The sequence below is a fragment of the Chrysemys picta genome, chromosome 5, assembly GCF_011386835.1.
Source record: "Chrysemys picta bellii isolate R12L10 chromosome 5, ASM1138683v2, whole genome shotgun sequence".
NCBI lineage: Eukaryota > Metazoa > Chordata > Testudines > Emydidae > Chrysemys > Chrysemys picta.
This window is the reverse complement of record NC_088795.1, coordinates 100,302,422-100,321,283: the sequence shown is the minus strand read 5'-3', so window position 1 is coordinate 100,321,283 and position 18,862 is coordinate 100,302,422. Positions and strand designations below refer to the sequence as shown.

The 18,862-nt window shown below is 41.8% G+C and overlaps 1 protein-coding gene across 5 annotated transcripts in view; it reads left to right on the top strand.

Annotated features, from left to right (window-relative positions):
* The first annotated feature begins 1,763 nt into the window (after window positions 1-1,763).
* Window positions 1,764-18,862, top strand: part of KLF3 (KLF transcription factor 3) — a 35,515-nt gene continuing 18,416 nt past the window's right edge. The window contains exons 1-3 of one of the 5 annotated variants that reach the window (XM_065598156.1): window positions 1,764-2,143; window positions 7,368-7,421; window positions 16,201-16,296. In XM_065598156.1, the coding sequence (XP_065454228.1) occupies window positions 16,240-16,296 (57 nt within the window). In that variant the 5' untranslated portion in view covers window positions 1,764-2,143; window positions 7,368-7,421; window positions 16,201-16,239. Of the gene's footprint in view, window positions 2,542-3,067; window positions 6,737-7,367; window positions 7,422-12,727; window positions 14,124-16,200; window positions 16,297-18,862 lie in introns of those variants that run through there. The other 4 variants (XM_005286339.5, XM_005286340.5, XM_005286341.5 and 1 more) reach the window with 4 other exon arrangements.

Here is an 18,862-nt window from a genome sequence, read left to right as displayed (position 1 = left end):
TGTTTCTGTAAACAAAGCAAACAGTAGAATGCTTAAACAACTAGGGGTTTTTGCCTTTATATCTTTGTGTTGCTTTTATAATATTATAAAAAATCAAAGGGAATGGAATACATTACAATCAATCTTCTGAAAAACAGATGCCTAAAGTCCTTATTTAGGTACTGAAATATATGGTCTGATTTTCAAAAGTACTGAGTACCCAGCAACTCCCATTGACTTACAAAATAAGTACCTGATCTTGCAATAAGAAAACTACACACAGGAAGGACCACTGCATTCACAGAATGCTCCAATAGGCTTTCATCTGTCCACACAGCTCTTACTGCAGCATCAGAGCCTTAGTGAAGGCAGGATTTGTCCTTTGCCTGGTCTTATTTTTAGATATTATAGGTGTCTTGATTTCACACACCATAATGTGTCAACCCAATGGCAGAATCATAGTTTAAACCATGAAGCTTTACATTGGTTTGCCCAAGAGCATAATTCAGGATTTCTTGGCGGGGGAAGGATAGCTCAGTGGTTTGAGCATTGGCCTGCTAAACATAGGGTTGTAAGTTCAATCCTTGAGGGGGCCACTTGGGGATCTGGGTCAAAATCAATACTTAGTCCTGCTAGTGAAGGCAGGGGGCTGGACTCAATGACCTTTCAAGGTCCCTTCCAGTTCTAGGAGATGGGATATCTCCATTGATTATTATTATAAGCTGGGAACTTTAGGCCAATATTTTCAAAAATGGGCTCCTAAAATTAGGCTCTAAAATCCATATCTGGACATCTAAACAAGTGACCTGATTTTCAAAAGTCCTGAGCACTCGGCAGATTCCACTGAGACTCCTTTCCTAAGTAAAAGCAGATAAATTGGAGACATGGGACAAATACCACTTTCACACTGTGATTGCATGTGTGAGAGAGCAAAATTTATCCCATTATTTGTGTCACTCTAAAATTTGAATAGCCTTGGACCTTCAACTTCTATATCACTTTTGTACTGCATTGTATTTGATTGTAATCTCCTTGGGGCAAGGACAGTATCCTCTTCCATAGTCTGAACAGCACTGAGCCCACCAGTGTAACTAAGGGCAGATTCTGACACCCTTATTCAGGCTGGGTAGCATGTGAGGCCACACATTGTTCCACTGAAGTTAATGGGATTGTTTGTGGAGTAAGGGCTTCAGAACCTGGTCATAAATAAATAACAACAACAGTCTTGTTGTTAAAGGATGGTACTAGAAGTCAGGAGATGTGAGTTTTAGTCCTCACACTGTTTCCCACTTAAGGGTCAGAGTATACTCTGAAAGCAGTCTAAATCCAGTCACTCCTTTGACTTTAAGATTTACATTGGTTTGCCCAAGAGCATAATTCAGGATTTCTTGTGTTGCCCTGACCTGGTCACTTTGGCCAACCCCATTAAGTACCTAAAGTTAGACACTTATAAGAAGTTGGCTCAGTTGTTGAGCACAAAACACTGGTGTATCAGAGAACAGAACTTAGCCCCTCATGGTATCTGAAGGATTTGTTTTCTTTGTTTCCCCTTTTTGTTTAATAGCAATGAGTCTACACTTCTTGTCTGTTTCATGTATGTGATGCCCCTGTTCTCTAACGCCGAGCCACACTGGAGCACAGTCCTAAAACAGCCCCACACAGGGCCTGTGGGTGCACCCACGTTACATGGAATATGAGTCCCCAAGCCAATAGTAACTAAGGGAAGGGTCCGCCCCCAGGCAACAGCAGCACAAACAGCCCGGCCAAAGGAGCCGTGCCCGCCCTGCACCATGCCGGCTGCGGCTCCGCCGCCCGTGCCCCAGCCGAGCGGTTCCCTGATCCGCCAGGCGCTTTGCAAAGGGCGGCAGAGTCGGGCTCCGTGGGCGGCTGGGTGCCGGTCCCCTTGCCCAGCCCGTGTTTGTGAAGCCAGCTCCGCGGCAGCCCGCCCTGAGCGCCTCCCTTCCTGCTGCCCCGGGGGTGCTGCGCCGCGCGGTTGTTTGGCTGCTGCCGCAGCTTTGCTGCTCAGGCGGGCAGGGGGGTGTAGTTGGCGCCGGGTGCCAGGCGCACGCCTCTGCCTGACACGCAGCAAGGGAGAGGCGGAGGAGCAGCTGGAAGGGCCGGTCAGGCGGCGGCTCCGCCGCGGTGCTGGGGATAATTAGTGTCTGTGAGTCTGTCTGCCTCCGGGGGGCAGGGCGGGGGGAGCAGTGCGTGCCTGGCTGGGTGTGCGAGCCAGTGACTCGCCCCGGCCCCTCCAGCGAAGCCTCCACCCAGCGGGCTGGGAGCCGCCCTGGCCGCGCTCCCCTCCCTGACCCTCCCCTTACCCCGCCGGCCAAGGGAGCCTGGCAGAGCGAGCGGCGCCGGCGTCATGTGACAGCGGAGACTAGTGCCAGGAGCCTGGGGGAGCCGAGCGAGCGCCCTCCCCTCGCCCAGAGACGCACGGCCACCGCGGAGCGCACAGCCTCAGCCGCAGGGAGCCGGGACGCGGGCCGGGTGCTTTGCTCTGTTTCACAGCCCCCATCGCAGGGCTTCGGGCGGCGGCGGAGGCCCCCTGCCCTGCTGAGGGTGAGCGCGGGGAGGGGAGTGGGGTTATTCCTCGCGTCTGACTGCAACGTGCGAAAGTTTCCAGCTGCTGGAAGAAGTCGGGGGGGAGGTCAGCGTTGGGATGACCTGGGTGCATGCAAAGCTGCGAGCCCGCTGAGGCTCTGGGGGCCAGGGCTGCGCCCGAGGACCATCCTGGCGACTTGACACGCTCCAACTTCTGCGAAAGTTTTTCGGGGGTGGGGGGAGAATGTATGTTTCTGTCTCCAACTCCTGTGGTGCTTTATTATCTGTTTCTGCACAGCTTGTAAGGGCGGAAGGAGGGATTACCAACTCCGATGATACTTTGTCTCTTTCTGGGAAGAGGGGACAGAAGGTCACGTGTGTGTAGGGGGCCGAGTAGGGGGAGTTTCTGCGGATGTTTCTATCCCCAGCTTCTGTGGTTGCTGCAAAGGTTGCAAGAGAGGGTGGGACAAAATACAGGGGTCTGCTCTGGTGTGTGTGGTTTCCTCTGTCTTACTGACTTTTACAGAGATTGGGTAAGAAAAATCACACACCTCGTGTGGCCTTTGGCTCGGCTCTCTGGTGCTGATCCCAAGACCTCCATTGTCTCAATATGAAAGGGAGTCCCTTTCTTTCCGGCTCTTGACTTGGACAATATGAGACGTTCTCTTGGGCTCCTGCTACTCAGTAGCAGTTGTTTCAGCCCCCAGAGCATCTTTTGGCAGATGGGGGACTGCAGTACAATAGACAAGTCTACAATTTAAAATGTCATCAGAACTTGCTAATGCTATTAAAGTACTAAATTGAGTTGCACAGTGTAATGGGTTCATTCACTTCTGTTGGATTAAAAATGTTTGATTTCTGTGGGGAGAAAAAACAGTGAAGAGGGTTGTTTTTGTTGTTTGGTTTTTCTAAATAGTATGCTATCACTAGTATATTATGGTTAGGGTCATAGCACTGTGGAATAGTTTAATGGCCAAATTTAACCCTGGTATAACTTTACTGAATGTGGTGGAGTTATACCAGGGATAAAATTAGTCCTAAAATGTTTTTAAAATAAAATATTAACATATCTAGTCTTATTTAACACTCTTCTAGGAAAAAGTTCAAATCTCTAATATTTATGATATTTAGCTCTGACACTTAAAATATAAAGTAACTTTTATAAGGAATTGGAAATGACATCCATAATTGACTTCCTGCCTATATGAATGTCGTTTTTCTACACTTAAATGGGAATAGGAATATTTATCTTCGATCTTTGTCCAATGTAAGTTCTTACACTGAAATTGGCTGGGGGGTGCAAGGCGAGGGGATGGACTAGAGAAAGTTGTTTAAGACCCCACCTTGAAATCCTACACAAAGTAGCAAAAAATCAGGAGTAATACCTAGTTTAGAATTGTTCAAATTATCATTCTTTTTAACGCAAAGAAATTGATTTCATCAAAGATTTTCTATCCATTCTTATTCAGTTTTACTGTACCTGCATTGTTTGCTTGCGCTCTGCCTCTACATAGTGGCCCTTTGAAAACTCAGGAAGTGTCACTATTCACAGGGCTCAACTTTGAATGTGGTGTTGTTATGAAAAGCCAAGCTTGGGTCGTGGATGGAGGGATTTTGTGGTTTTGGTTTTATTGAAATTAATGTCCATAAATGTTCTTTAATCTGTATTGAAAACAAAGAATACAATTGCTGCTCACTCATGTATTTTTCTGTAGAATAGTTTTAAGATGTGCTCTCTTGGTTGTTGTATAAGGAACTTCTTTTATGAGAGGAACCACATCTGGATTTGATAATCCTGTCTGACCCTGGGGACACTTACTTCAAACTAACTTTATCCCTTTTGCTTTAAAATGTCTGATTTAGTTTGATAGCACTAATATTTTCAAATACAAGAGTCTGCGTCAGAGTTTAGTTGAGTGGCATACTTTTGTTTTATCCAAGCAGGTAAATATGTTTTGCCTACACTGGTTAATGTATAATAGTAGGTGAAGCCTGGGGTTGGGAGGTGGGTGGAGAAAGAAGACGTAAAATGGTCCTTTCCTTTTTTGAGGAAACTGAAATGTTGTCAGTATATAACAGTTATGAGAATGCCCTACAATATTATGAAAATACACTACACCTACACAACAACTATAGTATCAGCCAAAACCACAAGTGAGACAAGGTGGGTGAGAACCATATTACCCACCTTGCCTTTCTAATGCCCTGGGACCAACATGACTACAGCACTACAAAAACAAAAGTGTTCAGGTAAGTAATGATGTAAAAGTGAATTAAGTCAGTTGAAAGTGCTCAGATACTACAGTGATTAGGGGCTTATCAAGTACCTAGATACTTTCGATACTTACCTTTCCAAATATTAAGTATGAAGAAAATAATATAACTATAGAACGTACAACCATACACTGTTGTGTAGATTCTTCCGTAACCAGTTGTAATCTCGTACTTCTGAAACTGCAGTTACTAAAATGAAATGTACGGTGGTTACTGTCATTACTAGGCTGCTAATCCACATAACTTGCAGTAACACATGTCTGATAATATCTGGTACAGCAGCTGTCTGACCCACCGTGCGGAACTAGTTCAAAGCATGTTGGAAAAGGAAGAATAGTGAAGTAGTTGTTCTGAATGAAACTAAGTATAAACTTATTCTGATACATTTCATGTAGATGAGGTGTGCTTCCTCACTCCCATAACTCCTTATTCTCGGTATGTTTTCTTCTTTAAACAGCTTGATGGTTTTAGTGTGATGTGTATTAGTGATTTGTCAAAAAATAAAAAAAATATTTGTGGTTAACTGGTTCTACAGTTAAAATCTCATTCTATAAGTGCAACCAAAGCAAAAGTACAGAAAAGTGAAAATTAGTGTGGATTGTTATTGGTATGTGTTTTAGCAGTGAGTCTTTAATAACTCTTGAAATTTAAGTTCTGTCATCCGTATACTGAGAAGAGCTCTGTGTACGCTTGAAAGCTTGTCTATCTTACCAACAGAAGTTGGTCCAATAAAAGAGATTACCTCACACACCTTGTCTCTCTAATATCCTGGGACCAACAGATACACCAACACTGTATGCACTAAATTATGTGAGTCTTCAGCTGTCAAACCATACTGAATTTTTTGCAGTGGGAAAATAGCCAATTTCTAAAATAGGCTGTACTTTTAAAATTAATTCTTGTAATGACCTGATCGTTCCGTTTTTCTCTTTGAAGAAGATAATTTTAGGCTAAGAGTTAGCTGTATGGTGTTATATAAAATTCAGGCTGTAGTTAAATATTAGCAGCTTAGAGGCAAAAAGAAATCCAAGGGAAGGTTGGGGTTAATTATCATGATCTGTGGTGTCTAACATCACATGTCCTCTTCTGTTAAGTGTAGATATTTGCTTGTTTGTAAATAGGGCAGGTCTCCTGTATAAAGACAGTGTTTTTATTCACACCCAACGAACAAACACCTCCACCCACTGTTGTTGTTTAAAAAACTCCAGCTGCTCATGAATATAGGGTCAGAGAGGGCCGCCTAAATGTTTCTCTGTGCTTTCTCTCCAGCACAGCCAGCAGAGCTGTTTCCTGTTCTTTGTTTCAAGGCTGGGGTTTGCGTCATACATTCCAAGTGGCATATGTGTGCTCTTTCCTGTTTCAGGCTGTTTTTTTAGTAGACCAGTAGCCCAGTCCAGGCCCCTTGTCACTGCCCTGCAACTCCCAGTCCCCACCCAGTGAGTTATCATGTCTCTACACACTCATGATTGCTTAAGTTGCCTGTGTTATGTCAGCATGAGAAGTCTGAGTTAACCTTTTAACACACACCCTCTACTCCAATATATTTACATGGGTGAATAATGAGTTTCATTCCCTTTTCTAAAAACTCGTTTGACTCTAAAAAAAAATTGAGTCTGAGTTCTCCTCTCACCTGTGCCAATGTAAGTCTGGAATAATTCCATTAAAGTCAATGGAGTTGCAGTGATGTAATACCAGTGCAAGTGAGAAGAGAATCCAGCCCTATATATTCATTTATGTGAAAACCTATTGGCTTCTCCCCATGTCGGTTCTGAAGATGCCACCATGATCATTTTCTGTTCCAGTTTTGATCAAGATTAGAATTGTACCATTTTTTCTGAAGGGAGGAAATATCGTACTGTTACATGAATTCAAGGATCCGCACTCTTCCAGATTTAATGCAGGAAAATGAGACACTAACAACTTTCTTTGGATTAAATGGGTATGGCAGTGCTATATTTTGCTAAACTCTGAGCACTTTTTGAAGGAGTAAAGTACATGTTTTTTCTACTTTGATATCAGGTTTTTTTTTTTTTTTTCATTTGTCTGCTGTGGACCAACACAGAGAAAAATCAAGAGGAAATTCAAAAAGAGGACATAAGAAATCTTTCTGTTACTCTGCATCTAACTGTAGAAGAACTAAGGACCTGAGCCAAAGCTCATTGAAATTGATAGAAAGATTCCCATTGACTTCAAAGGGCTTTGGATCAGGCCCTAAATGAATGAGAAATTATATCAAAATAGGAGATGGACTGTGTTTCTCACTCACTTATGTTTGAAAAAAATACATTTTCTTGCATGCACACAGAAATGTTTCCATCTTTAAATATGTCATTTTTATTTAATTTGTTTTTGAAATTTTTCTTCTGCTACTGCTGGCTTTTAGATGTTAAACTTTAAAAAAGGAGACGTTTCTGTTGGACACACTTGCAGTATTTTTTTTTCAAAAAGCATAATAGGACTTAGAGACACTTGTAGTGAACACAGATAACTAAATTTTAACTATATAAGTAGCAACTCACTGAAATGCACATATGTGGATACTTACATTATTTTGCTTTTTGTCTCTTCAGAAATACAAATTGTAAGAAAGTTATTTCAAGTGAACACACAAGCTAATAATTTTGGTAAGTTGTATTTTTAAGAATCCTTATTTCCTCTCTTTTAGGGATTTTTACTTTTGTTCTCTTGCTGCTATTAGAAAATTATGTACAGTATATTGTCATTGCACAGTGAATAAATATCGTAATTTAGCTACTAGTTAAACTGTACAGGATTTGAGCCTCAGTCATATTTCATCTTTTCTCCATGGATCAGCAAAAGGTGTTGAACTAGCTTTAGTTTAGTACTGGGAACCAGTGTGTAAGTATAGTAAATTTTGCTATTCACAACTTTCTGTAGCCAAGTTTCTATAAAATCGGAAACTGAGATTCATATTGCAACAAAATTCTGCATTTTGTAGAACAAGTTTTTTAAATTAACTGACATAGCTAGAAGGAGGTCCTTTCAAAAATAAAACTCTTCTATGCAGCCAGTATTGAAGCTTTGTGTTTTCATTCCAAGGCTAGTTGCTTCCAATCCAAAATGTGAAGTTTGGCAGAGCTGGTTTAGGAACAGATTTAACCCTTCACTTTTAATGTTTTATCTAATGCCAAGGTTTCCTTTTAGGGATTTAATAGCCATTGTTGATCTGTCCCAAGGGAAACTAGTATAAGTGTGTGTTAGCTAAATAGAAAGATAAAGCTCTAACAGATTTTAAATACTAAAATAAGCCATAATGGAAAGAGATGGGAGAGTTGGGGAGGTTGCTAACACACTTTGGTACACGAAAAGAGTGACAAAACCTCCACTCTTAGAGAGTCCAAGTTTATTTAATCATTCTTCCATTGCCACCATCCACTTTCTCTCTCTTTATTTCCCTAGATACATACACACACACAAACACACGCTCATGGACATTTTTCCTATTTTCAAATCTTCATTGAAATTAAAAGCGTAAACTATTATTCATTAATGTATTTTTGGTCACTTAATAGTTAGAGATTTTTAGCTCTGCCTCATGTGGTCAAAGGTCTGTCTGGAATATGTTTGAGCAAGTAACAGAGCAGACTTGTACCTTAATATTAGAGGATGATATTTTGTATCCTGATGTTGACATTTTTTTTAGACACTCAGCCTGATTTTCAGATTTTGATTTCTATGCGTGTAAAATTAGCTTTGAAGTCTGTCACACTCTTTCTGTCTCTTCATTTCCCAACCAGTCTTCCTGAATAGAACAAAGGCTACTTTTATTCTTCCTTTCAAATTCTCTTTTTATTTAAAAAAAAAAAAAAAGGTTCAGTTTGGAAGGGAAAGATTGTCATACCATTCTGCATACTTCACTTGTTTTCAGAGGTCTGATCTGTTCTCTTTACTAAACTATTTCTCCTTGTAAGCAGTAGCTTGAGACAGGAAACCAGACAGCAGTCTGCCCTGATAAGGGAGAGTATTGTATGCAGTATTGTCTAAGGAGGTGGCTAAAGATCTTTTCTCTTTCTTTCTTCTTTAGGGCCAACAGATATAAAATAGGAATTGCATAAGGTTGTATGGATGCAAAGTTTTTCTCAGTGGAAACTTCAAACTCAAAAAACAGATACCTTTTATGAATACCCTTAGAAACTGTTTTCTAAGACTTTTTTTTTTAATATGGAAAAATGTGTTTTTCAGCCATACTGCTATGGAGTGTTCATAACAGCATAGCTGTAAATTTCAGTAAAATACAGACTAGTTTGCTACATGGCTTCTGACAAATTAATATGTTGAAGTAGTTCTAGATCAAACAAAGTGATTTATAATAATGGGAAGGTTGTGATGTGCATTTTCTGTATCTCAGTACTGTACTAGCATGTTTCAGGAGTTATTCCAGTTCCCATTGGAAATCCACTGGGTTTTTTATTTGAAGAGAAGAAAAGAAAAAAAGCTACCTATTAGCAGAAATTCTCTTGTTGCACAGCCAATTCCTTATAATTTTCTCCAGTACTGCTTTTTGTGGGCCAAACTGCTTTGATCCTTTCCCCAGCAGTGCTGTCTCTGGGTCTCAGTCTCCACTTAAAAGTTCAGTCGACATAGCTACATTCATCAGGGATGTGAAAAAACCTCACCCATGACCAACATAGGTATGCTGACCTAAACCCCATTGTAGATCAGCTGTGTTGATGGAAGAATGCTTCCACTGATGTAGCCACATCGTTGCGGGCTGAGGGTTATGTTCCCACACTGGCTGAAAAACCTCTTCCATCTGTGTAGGCTGTCTCTACGCTTTGGGTTTACACAGGCATAGCTATGGCGATGTAGCTATGCTAGTATAGTCTCTGTAGTGCAGACACGCCCTGGATTTTCACTTTTCTCACTCTTATTCCCTTTAACTGAATCTAATTGCTAATCTAAATTTGAGATTTTCTGTGTCTGGTGCTATTTTGGGGCTTGATGAAGGAAAGCACTTAAGCACATGCTTACTTCCCATGGAAGTCAGAGTATGTTCTTGTGTATTTTGCTGATCCAGGGCCTTGAGAAGCAACTACTACTATGAATACAAAGAAATCTTGTTGCCAGCTGTGGAGGGGATTTCCTTTACCCCTTCCAGGGACTCCTGTTAGTTCAACAGAGGAAAACCAGTTTCTGTTATCTTTTAAGGCTCCATTGAAGATTATTTCTCATTCAGTCTCAGAAAGCCCCCCTGGCCTTTGGATGTCATCAGTATAGTTCTTCCAATATTATCACTTCTCCTTAATATCAGGGGGGTGGGGGGGAGGGGTTTAGCTTGAGACTCATGAAGGAAGAGGTAGTTTCAGATCATCAGAATTAGTTCTAAAGAGCCATGACTGCAAAACCTTGGGCACTTGACTCAAGTTACCCCGTGGATACATTACTGTAAAAGCTACAGTGGTGGGCACTAATGTAGTGCTGATTTAGTGGCAATAATTAAGTTACTTTGTAATTATACCAACAATACTGAGCATTTTCTAAACAATGATTGAGCCTCACACAGCAATAGGGTGCCATCTCCTGTTTCCCCCTGACACAAAAACTGAATAAACAAGTTTTGCGTGGGGTACTGTGCAGAGGATGGGAGGGGCAGAATCTGTTCTCACCACACCTACCCATTGTGTGGATCAGATCATTGGTCACCACTATTCCAGATATTTAACTACAACGTGGGCCAAAGCCCTTCTGCATCTCTCTTGAGGATTTGTAACTGCTGGATCTGTGTGGCTAAGACCAGCCCCCAACCCAAAACCCCCTCCCTTCACAGAAAGCTATATGGCGCTTGTAGGCCAATGTGTTTTGTGGCTGCTCTCCACCTGTGTTAGTGGTACAGTGCTGTGGCTGCTATGCCCATGGGCGAATCTCATCCAGAGTAAATAGTCTGTACAAATCCTTATTGTTGGAACACGTGTTAAGTACTCTTACTCACATCAAACCATACATGTCAAGAAGTTAAAACTGAGAAGTCTCTGATGTTGACAAGAAAATTAACGATTTTGATGGTAAAAATTCCATAGGATTTGAACATAGCGTTTTCCTTTAATAAAGGGCAGGGGTTTGTTTTTTTCTTACCTGCTATCTTTTCGCTTGGCTTTAGCTGTGAAAATGTTGAGGGACTTTGCTTGGACTTTACCTTTGCACCTGTCCTTATTTGCATACAAAAATGAATTGCTTGGCTTGTCTTTTAGAAATACAGGGTGTGAGCAGAATCTTATCAAAAGCCATGTCCTGTTTGGACAAGTTGGACTGCCTTGGCAAAGATCCATAGGGTGGAGTGAATGGGAGGAGGCAGGAAAGTAAAACTGGGTGGCTTGTTAGCAAAGAGAAAGAGAGGGTGGAATGTTTGCCTACTGGATTGCAGTTAATTATTTAGTTTCAGATTACATACAGCATACATTCTTTTACCCACATAAAAACACTTCCATGCAAAATAGCTCATCTAAATTGAGAAAGATAAAGACGACTCTTCTGATTTTTTTTAATATGGTTTGGGTGACTTGTATGGTTTCTCCTTGCTTTGCTGTCAGGAGGGTGCCACAGGTACTTGAGAGGATACTTTAGTTTTCTATAAATTAATCTTATTTACTAAACAACCTGTGGGCTGTGAAACAAGTATATTACAAAATAGTAGCAGATCCCTACTATTCTTCACACCTTAGGTTTGAAACAAATAAGGCAGTCTCCCGCCTGCTTCTCAAACATTTAATAGCAGGGGAGTATAATGTGATCTTGCATACCTACATATGTATGATTTTTTACAAGTATACTACAGAACCTTTACTATAAAATATTATCAGAAATAACAAAATAAAATTTTTTTGTTTACTTACTTGAAATAAATTCAGACTTCACAACCAGTGTGTCTTTCTTCCATTCAAGCATTGTTCTTTTAAATAAACAGATCATTGTTCCATGCATTTATTTTCACCCTTAGAGTTTATCCCAGAACAACAATTTCATAAGTGTCAGACCTTCAGCTGGTGTAAACTGATTCCAGTGGAGCTACACCATATTACACCAGCTGAGAATATAGGCAGGACAAAAAGATCATGGATAATGTATGGTCCTCTGTCCAAAATCATCCTCTCTTACTATTTAGGTAGAAATAGTACAGTAAAAGAACAGTATAACACATTAAAGGGAAACTCAACTTATATACTATGATACAGCAATAAAAGTAAAAATTGTATCTACTATTTTAGATGACTACGAAAGACAAAGAATTTTTCACTTTTACTCTCTGCAAGACACTTTCTGTTGTCAGTTTCATTCTAACCTCTGTACAGTCAGTTAGCCCCTAATTCTGCAAATATGTGTGTGTAAAGTTAGGCATATGCTAAGTGTTTGCAGGATATGGGCCTTAGTCACCTTTCTATGATTTTCTGTGTGGGTCTCTCACATAGCAGCAGGAGAGAAAAAACAAACCTTAAAAATAGAAAAATGTGATTTTCAAAACTACAACAAATGGCAGAGGGAATAGGTGGGGGATGAGGGAAGGTGTATTATCTGAAACTACTAAACTTTTTTTTCCCCTTCAAGTGACTAGATTACAAGTTGATGGTGTCACTTCACCAAAACACATTTAAATTAAAAAATGGAAAGCTTCTGGAAACCTTCTGAAAGCAAATATTTACAAATTCTCATAGATATGAAGACTGGCATGCAGTGTAGGCTTGGGTTGTTTTTGCATTGTGGGATATCCTTTGTCCATTCATGTATTGTTAGATGCATATATCTGTGTCTTTGGGAAGTCATGTATAGACAAAGTTCCTTCACATGAAAGTGACTAGGAAAATGTAATTTGTCAGAAAATGATATGAAATGCTTAAACTCAGAAAAATATCTAATTTAAATGATTCCCTGAAGTTGCAGGAAAGATTGCATAATTGTTTTTTCAACTTTCTCACAGGCCTTATTGACAAATGAACATAGACACATCCAAATTATAAAATTTTCTATCTTTCAAAGGTATTACTTACTTTTAATTTAGACAAAACTGGCAGTTTCTTTGAACTACTGTATCTGTTTCTCATTTTCTCAACTTGGTTTAATCAGGCCCTCCCCTTTTTTCAGGATGTTGATATTCATGCTGATATTCAATGATGCTTTAGTTGTTCTTTCAAAATCAAGCTTTGTTCATTTCAAGTACACCTCTACCCCGATATAACGCTGTCCTCGGGAGCCAAAAAATCTTACTGTGTTATAGGTGAAACCGCGTTATATTTAACTTGCTTTGATCCGCCGGAGCGTGCAGTCCCGCCTCCCCGGAACGCTGTTTTACTGCATTATATCCGAATTCGTGTTATATCGGGTTGCGTTATATCGGGGTAGAGGTGTACTTAGAAAGTATACTGTTGTCGTATTTTCCATAAATTACTAAACTTTGCCCTTGATTTATAAAGTAAATCTCTGGTGGGCTTGAAACAATTCATTCTCTTTCTTTCTCTCACATATCTCAAATTGTTTTCTCAAATGCATACACGCTGACTATTGCATGATTGCTCATTAATATAGGACTATTGGAATTGGTCTAATTTGGGGCATATATTTTCTTGTGTCCCATTTAAACTGTTTGATTCATAAGAAAAAAATTCCAGACACAATTAAAACCTTTTAATATATTAGTGAGTCTTAAGCTTACACCCAGTGAAATTGTCTTGACGGAGTACAGTAGCATTTTATTTGTTATGGATTTCTAGTGCCACCTACTGGATGCAATTGAATTTGTTAATACTTAACATCAGTCTTTATATATACTGTACAGAGACAAGGTGAGTGAGGTAATATCTTTTATTGGACCAACTTCTTTTGGTGAGAGAGACAAGCTTTCAAGCTCTTCAAGAGCTCGGTGTAAGCTCGAAAGTGTCTTTCTCACCAACAGATATTGGTCCAATGAAAGATATTACCTCACCCATCCTGTGTCTCTAATATTGTGGAACCAACACGGCTACAACACTGCATATACTGTACAGGACATACAACTTCACCATCCCAGACAAATTGTATCCCATACTCTCCTCGTCAACTGGAATACTCTGCCAGTCCTCCAGGCTGTACTCTGGAAGATTCTATTTGTGGCTCTGCCTTCTCATATATGATATCTGCAGTCTCATAAATGATATTAAATGTTTTTTATAAAAACTTGTCAACTGGAAATTTTTAATGTCTTTGAGTATTAACTTCCTTCACTTGTCTAAAATATTTGGCTTTACCGTGTAGCCTCTCTGGTATTTCTCTGTCCCGCTCCCAAGGCTCCTGGTCCTTGCTAACGTCTTCCCATCCTTCCTCCACAGTTGTCACCCTTGGTAAATGTGTAAATATGGTTATTACCTGGGATAGTTAAGTTACTATAAATGAGATAGACTTGAAAATAGGCTTGAACAAGCTAACAAAGTACATGGCTCCCTTTTTAAAGCAATTTTGGCTACACAGAACACAGTCTAAATTCTGAAATCTTGTTTTTAATAAGGAAACTCTTGGAAATGTTATTTCAAAATAGTGGTTGAGTTGTCATAGTTCCTTTTGGCGAAATAGTTGAATTATCAGTTGTGATGTCTGATTGGGAGGCTGTCTATTGTACCTCTCCAAATTAGCTTTGTTTTTAATTTCTTCCAAGCGTGGAAGTAGGTGTCAAAGCACCAGAGTGTTATCAACATTGCCATCAGGCTTACTGACTGGAGACTGGCAAGTATTGGGCTGCCATTCTTCCTGAATCTGATTCAGATCTTTTCATGTTCACTGTCTCTTCGGCTAAACAAAAAATTGATCTAGGTTTGCCAGTCATCTGGTTTTTGACCAGAATGTCTGGTCAAAAAGGGACCCTGGCGGCTCTGGTTGGCACTGCCGACCAGGCCGTTAAAAGTCCAGTCAGCGGTGCAGCAGGGGCCCGCAGCTAAGGCAGGGTCCCTGCTTGCCCTAGCTCCATGTGGCTTCTGGAAGCGACCACCAAGTTCCTGCGACCCCTAGGTGTGGGCACAGCCAGGGAGGTTCCGCGCACTGCCCCTGCCCTGAGGGCCGGCTCCGCAGCTCCCATTGGCTGGGAACTGCGACCAACGGGAGCTGCAGGGGTGGTGTCTGCGGGCATGAGGGCAGCGCACAGAGTCTCCCTGGCCACCCATGCATCTAGGGACTCTAGGAACCTGGAGGCCTCTTCCCGGGAGCCAAGGTAAGCGCCGCCGGGACCCCTCACCCCCTCTTACACCCAAACCCCTGCTCCAGGCCAGAGTCCCTTCCCACACCCAAACTCCCTCCCGGAGCCCACACCACCCTCAACACCCCAACCCCTTGCCCCACCCCAGAGCCCCCTCCTGCACCCCAAATCCCTCATCCCCAGCCCACCCCAGAGCATGCACCCCCAACCATAATCCTTACTGCTGCCCCCGCCTGGAGCCCTCTCCCACAGCCTGAACCACTAATTTCTGGCCCCACCCGGAGCCTGCACCCCCAGCCCAGAGCCCATACTCCCCCATGCACCCGAATGCTCTGCCCCAGCCCGGAGCCCACTCCCACACCCCAAAACCCAAATCCCTGGCCCCACCCCAGAGCTCACACCCCTAACCGGAGCCTTCACCCCTCTCACACACCTCTGCCCCAGCCCGATGAAAGTGAGTGAGGGTGGGGAGAGCAAGCGACAGAGGGAGGGGGGTGGAGTGAGTGGGGGCGAGGTCTCAGGGAAGGAGCAGGGAAGGGGTTTTCAGTTTTGTGCAATTAGAAAGTTGGCAACCCTAAATTAATCTCAACTTGAAATGATAGAAAAAGTGCATGATCTGAGCTGGGACATACTGTCTTCAGCTACTTGCAGCTAATTAAAGCTAGTAACTCCATGCTGTAGGTGTGCTGATCTGCACTTTAAGAGCCCAACCTAGCGTCTGTTGAAGTCAATGGATGCCTTTTCATGGCAATTGGACTGGGCTCCTTAGGAAGGTACTGTGCAAATGATAACACTGGAACATTTTAAGGAATTTTAAAAAGCATGGTCCAATACTTAATGAGAAGACCTATTGTATACAGTTGGATATTTCATAGCTTATGCATTGTGGAATTAATGACAAATTTCCATTCATTATAAATTCATTAAGGTTATTTTTATAGAAAAAACGTATATGGAATGCCTGTTTGGTACTTTTTGACCGATCATCCACTGGACTATGCCTAAATATATTCTGATCATAGGGTTTTACTGAAATTACAAAGTAACTTTTATATCCTACCACCAAACAGTTTTATTATAATAGAATATTTGAAAACATAAAGCTTATCTCTAGATTTGGAAGAATTAAATCAAATAAATTTAATATTATGGAATAATGAGTTAAAAAAAAATTCAGAAACTTGATTCTAGCCATTCCTACAACTTAACTTGTTTTTTTCCACTCCCTGTAGCCCAGGACGACACAGACATCAGAAGATTTCACTGAAAAGATGCTAATGTTTGATCCAGTCCCTATCAAGCAAGAAGCCATGGAACCTATTTCAGTGGTAAGTCTTCAAACATGTTATCACCCTGATTGCCATGTAGGGATTGCGTCTGCTGTCAATGAAATCAATAGCAGAACTCCTGTGAACTTCACAGGGCCTGGCCTCCTCGGAGAACTGCTGTGAAACAGAATACCTGAGTAACAGCAATGGCTAAATTTGCACATTAGTAGCGTTATTTTCTCTTTCTGGAGACAGTGCCATTAGTGTTGCTTACATTGGTCAGGATGCCAGCCCCATGTTTACTTTTCATGGTGATTTTTGAGGCCTACCATGAGAGCTATGCAGAGGGAGGGAGGGAGGGGAAAGAATAAACACCTTGCAGGAACATCTGGGCCCTAGGCTGTTCTAGGGTGAGTCTGGTGCCATAGGCCTCTCTGCTTCCGTGTACTTGGAAAATAGTTGAAAGGGAAAAAATTTGGACAGAAAGCTGGTAATGAGAAACTTATAAAATTAGATCATCTCTGTTTTGGCTGTTGCTATTCCTGCCAACAGTGGTTATACAAGACTTAAGGGTCAGTTTGAGGCCCTAGAAACAAAGTTGTCATGGATATTGTTATTTGTAATATTTGGTAGAAAGCCTTTGAAAAGCAGCTTTCAGTGACAAGTTTGCTGCCTTTACCAATTAAAAAATGTAAAAGGGGCACTATCAATTTAAATCCAATTTTAAATACATTTATCTATGTTGGTTGCTAAAATACCTTTAGATTGTTTAAACTACTTGAATTTTAGAAACACAATTTACTTTTTTGCTGTGTTGTTTACATTGTAGTCTTCTGAGCAGAGGCAGGGAAATGCCTGTTCTAGCAATGAGGAATAGGGATTTAATCAACCGACAAATACTATGGGCTGGTCTACACTACACAGTTAGGTCAACATAAGGCAGCGTATGTCGCCCTAATTATGTCATTGTCAACACTCCAGCCTTTCTCCCACCAATGCAAGTGCCATACTACACCAACATCATAACTCCACCTCCACAAGAGGCATAAGGCTTATGTCGGTGTTGTTAGAGTGACATAGTGCCTGTGTAGACACTGCATCCCTGCCAGGCAGATAGAGCCCATCTGCCACCGCTTCCAGGGGAAGAATGAACCCCACTCCAGGCTGGGAGCCGGGGGAGAAGCCCTGGCAGCGTGAGCCATGAAATTGACACAGCTGCCTGGCTACTAGTGTGGGGGGGGGTGGTGGGAGAAGAGGGGAAACCGGACTCTCAGCTCCCCACACTGCCCTTCTTAGATTGGTGGGAGGTGCTCCTGATGAGGACATGCACCATCGACCCAATGAGGGTAGTGTGGACATGCACCACTGCAGTGGCTGCAGGTCGACCTAATAGGTCCACATACATTTCTAGTGTAGTGAGTGTTTTTTTAGTTAAGTAATCTAGCCCAGGAGTGGGCTATTACGCTTCCATGTGCTATTTGAAGATAAATTGTACTTTCCCTGTGCTGGGACTTCAACACTGTCTTGCAGATTACTTTCTGCCACCACTCTGGCCAGCCATCACAGGGCTATTTCCTTTTATTAAATATTCATGTTGTCCTTTTGCTTGCTGCATTAAATGAGTGTAGCTAGGAAAAGGAAATAACGTTGGGCCTGATTGTAGGTTCTCTCATAAGAAGGTACAAAGGAGGAAAGAAAATTCTATGAAGTTCCCCTCTAAGAGATTCCTCAGTTCTTCCTCAGGAGAGTAAGAGGTTTTGAGTCTACCTCTGTGGGTAAACTGGCCATTTAGTCCCCCAAACCCTTGAGATGCTGGTCTTCCTAGCTGTCCCTGGTAGTGCAGCTCCCTTGGAGCTAGGCCATCAGGAACTACTTAAGCCTGGCCTACACTTAAAACATAGGTCAACATAGCTGCTGTGCTTGGGGATGTGAAAAATCCATATCCCTGAGTACCATCACTATGCTAACCCAGCCTCCAGTCTAGACATAGCTAGGTTGATGGAATCATGCTACCATTGCTCAGTGACGGAAAAACCCCTTCCATCTCTGTAGTCTACGTCTATACTGCGGGGCTACAGCAGCATAGCTACAGTTCCATAACTATGCTGAAGTGTAGATATAGCCTTAGCAGACAGCTGGCCTGTAGCCCCCTTTAAAGAGAGAGAGGATCTCCGTGTGAAGAGAGCATGACAAGAAAAATAGCATAGCTACTAAGTGGATGCCTATCCTCCAGCTGTGTCACTATAGCGTAGATGCTTCCTACATCAACAAAAGAAGGGCTTTCCATCTATGTAGTTAATCCACCTCTCCAAGAGACAGTAGCTAAGTTGATGGAAGAATTCTTCCATTGACCTAGCCACATCTACAACAGAGGTTAGGTCAAGTTTAACTACCAGGGCCTACCCCTGTAGCTAGATTGATCTAATTTTTAAGTGTAGACCAGGCCTAAGCAAGCTAACTTTCTTAACCATCTCCCATGGGATTGATAGCGGAAGAGCTATTATCATATTCTCAGAGGAGATGAGCATTCCATTAACTTCACTGGGAGCTGACAGTGCTCAGAGCCTTTAAAATCAGGCCTTAAACGTGTTGTATCTGCTGCTTTGATAGCATTGTAAGAAATCAA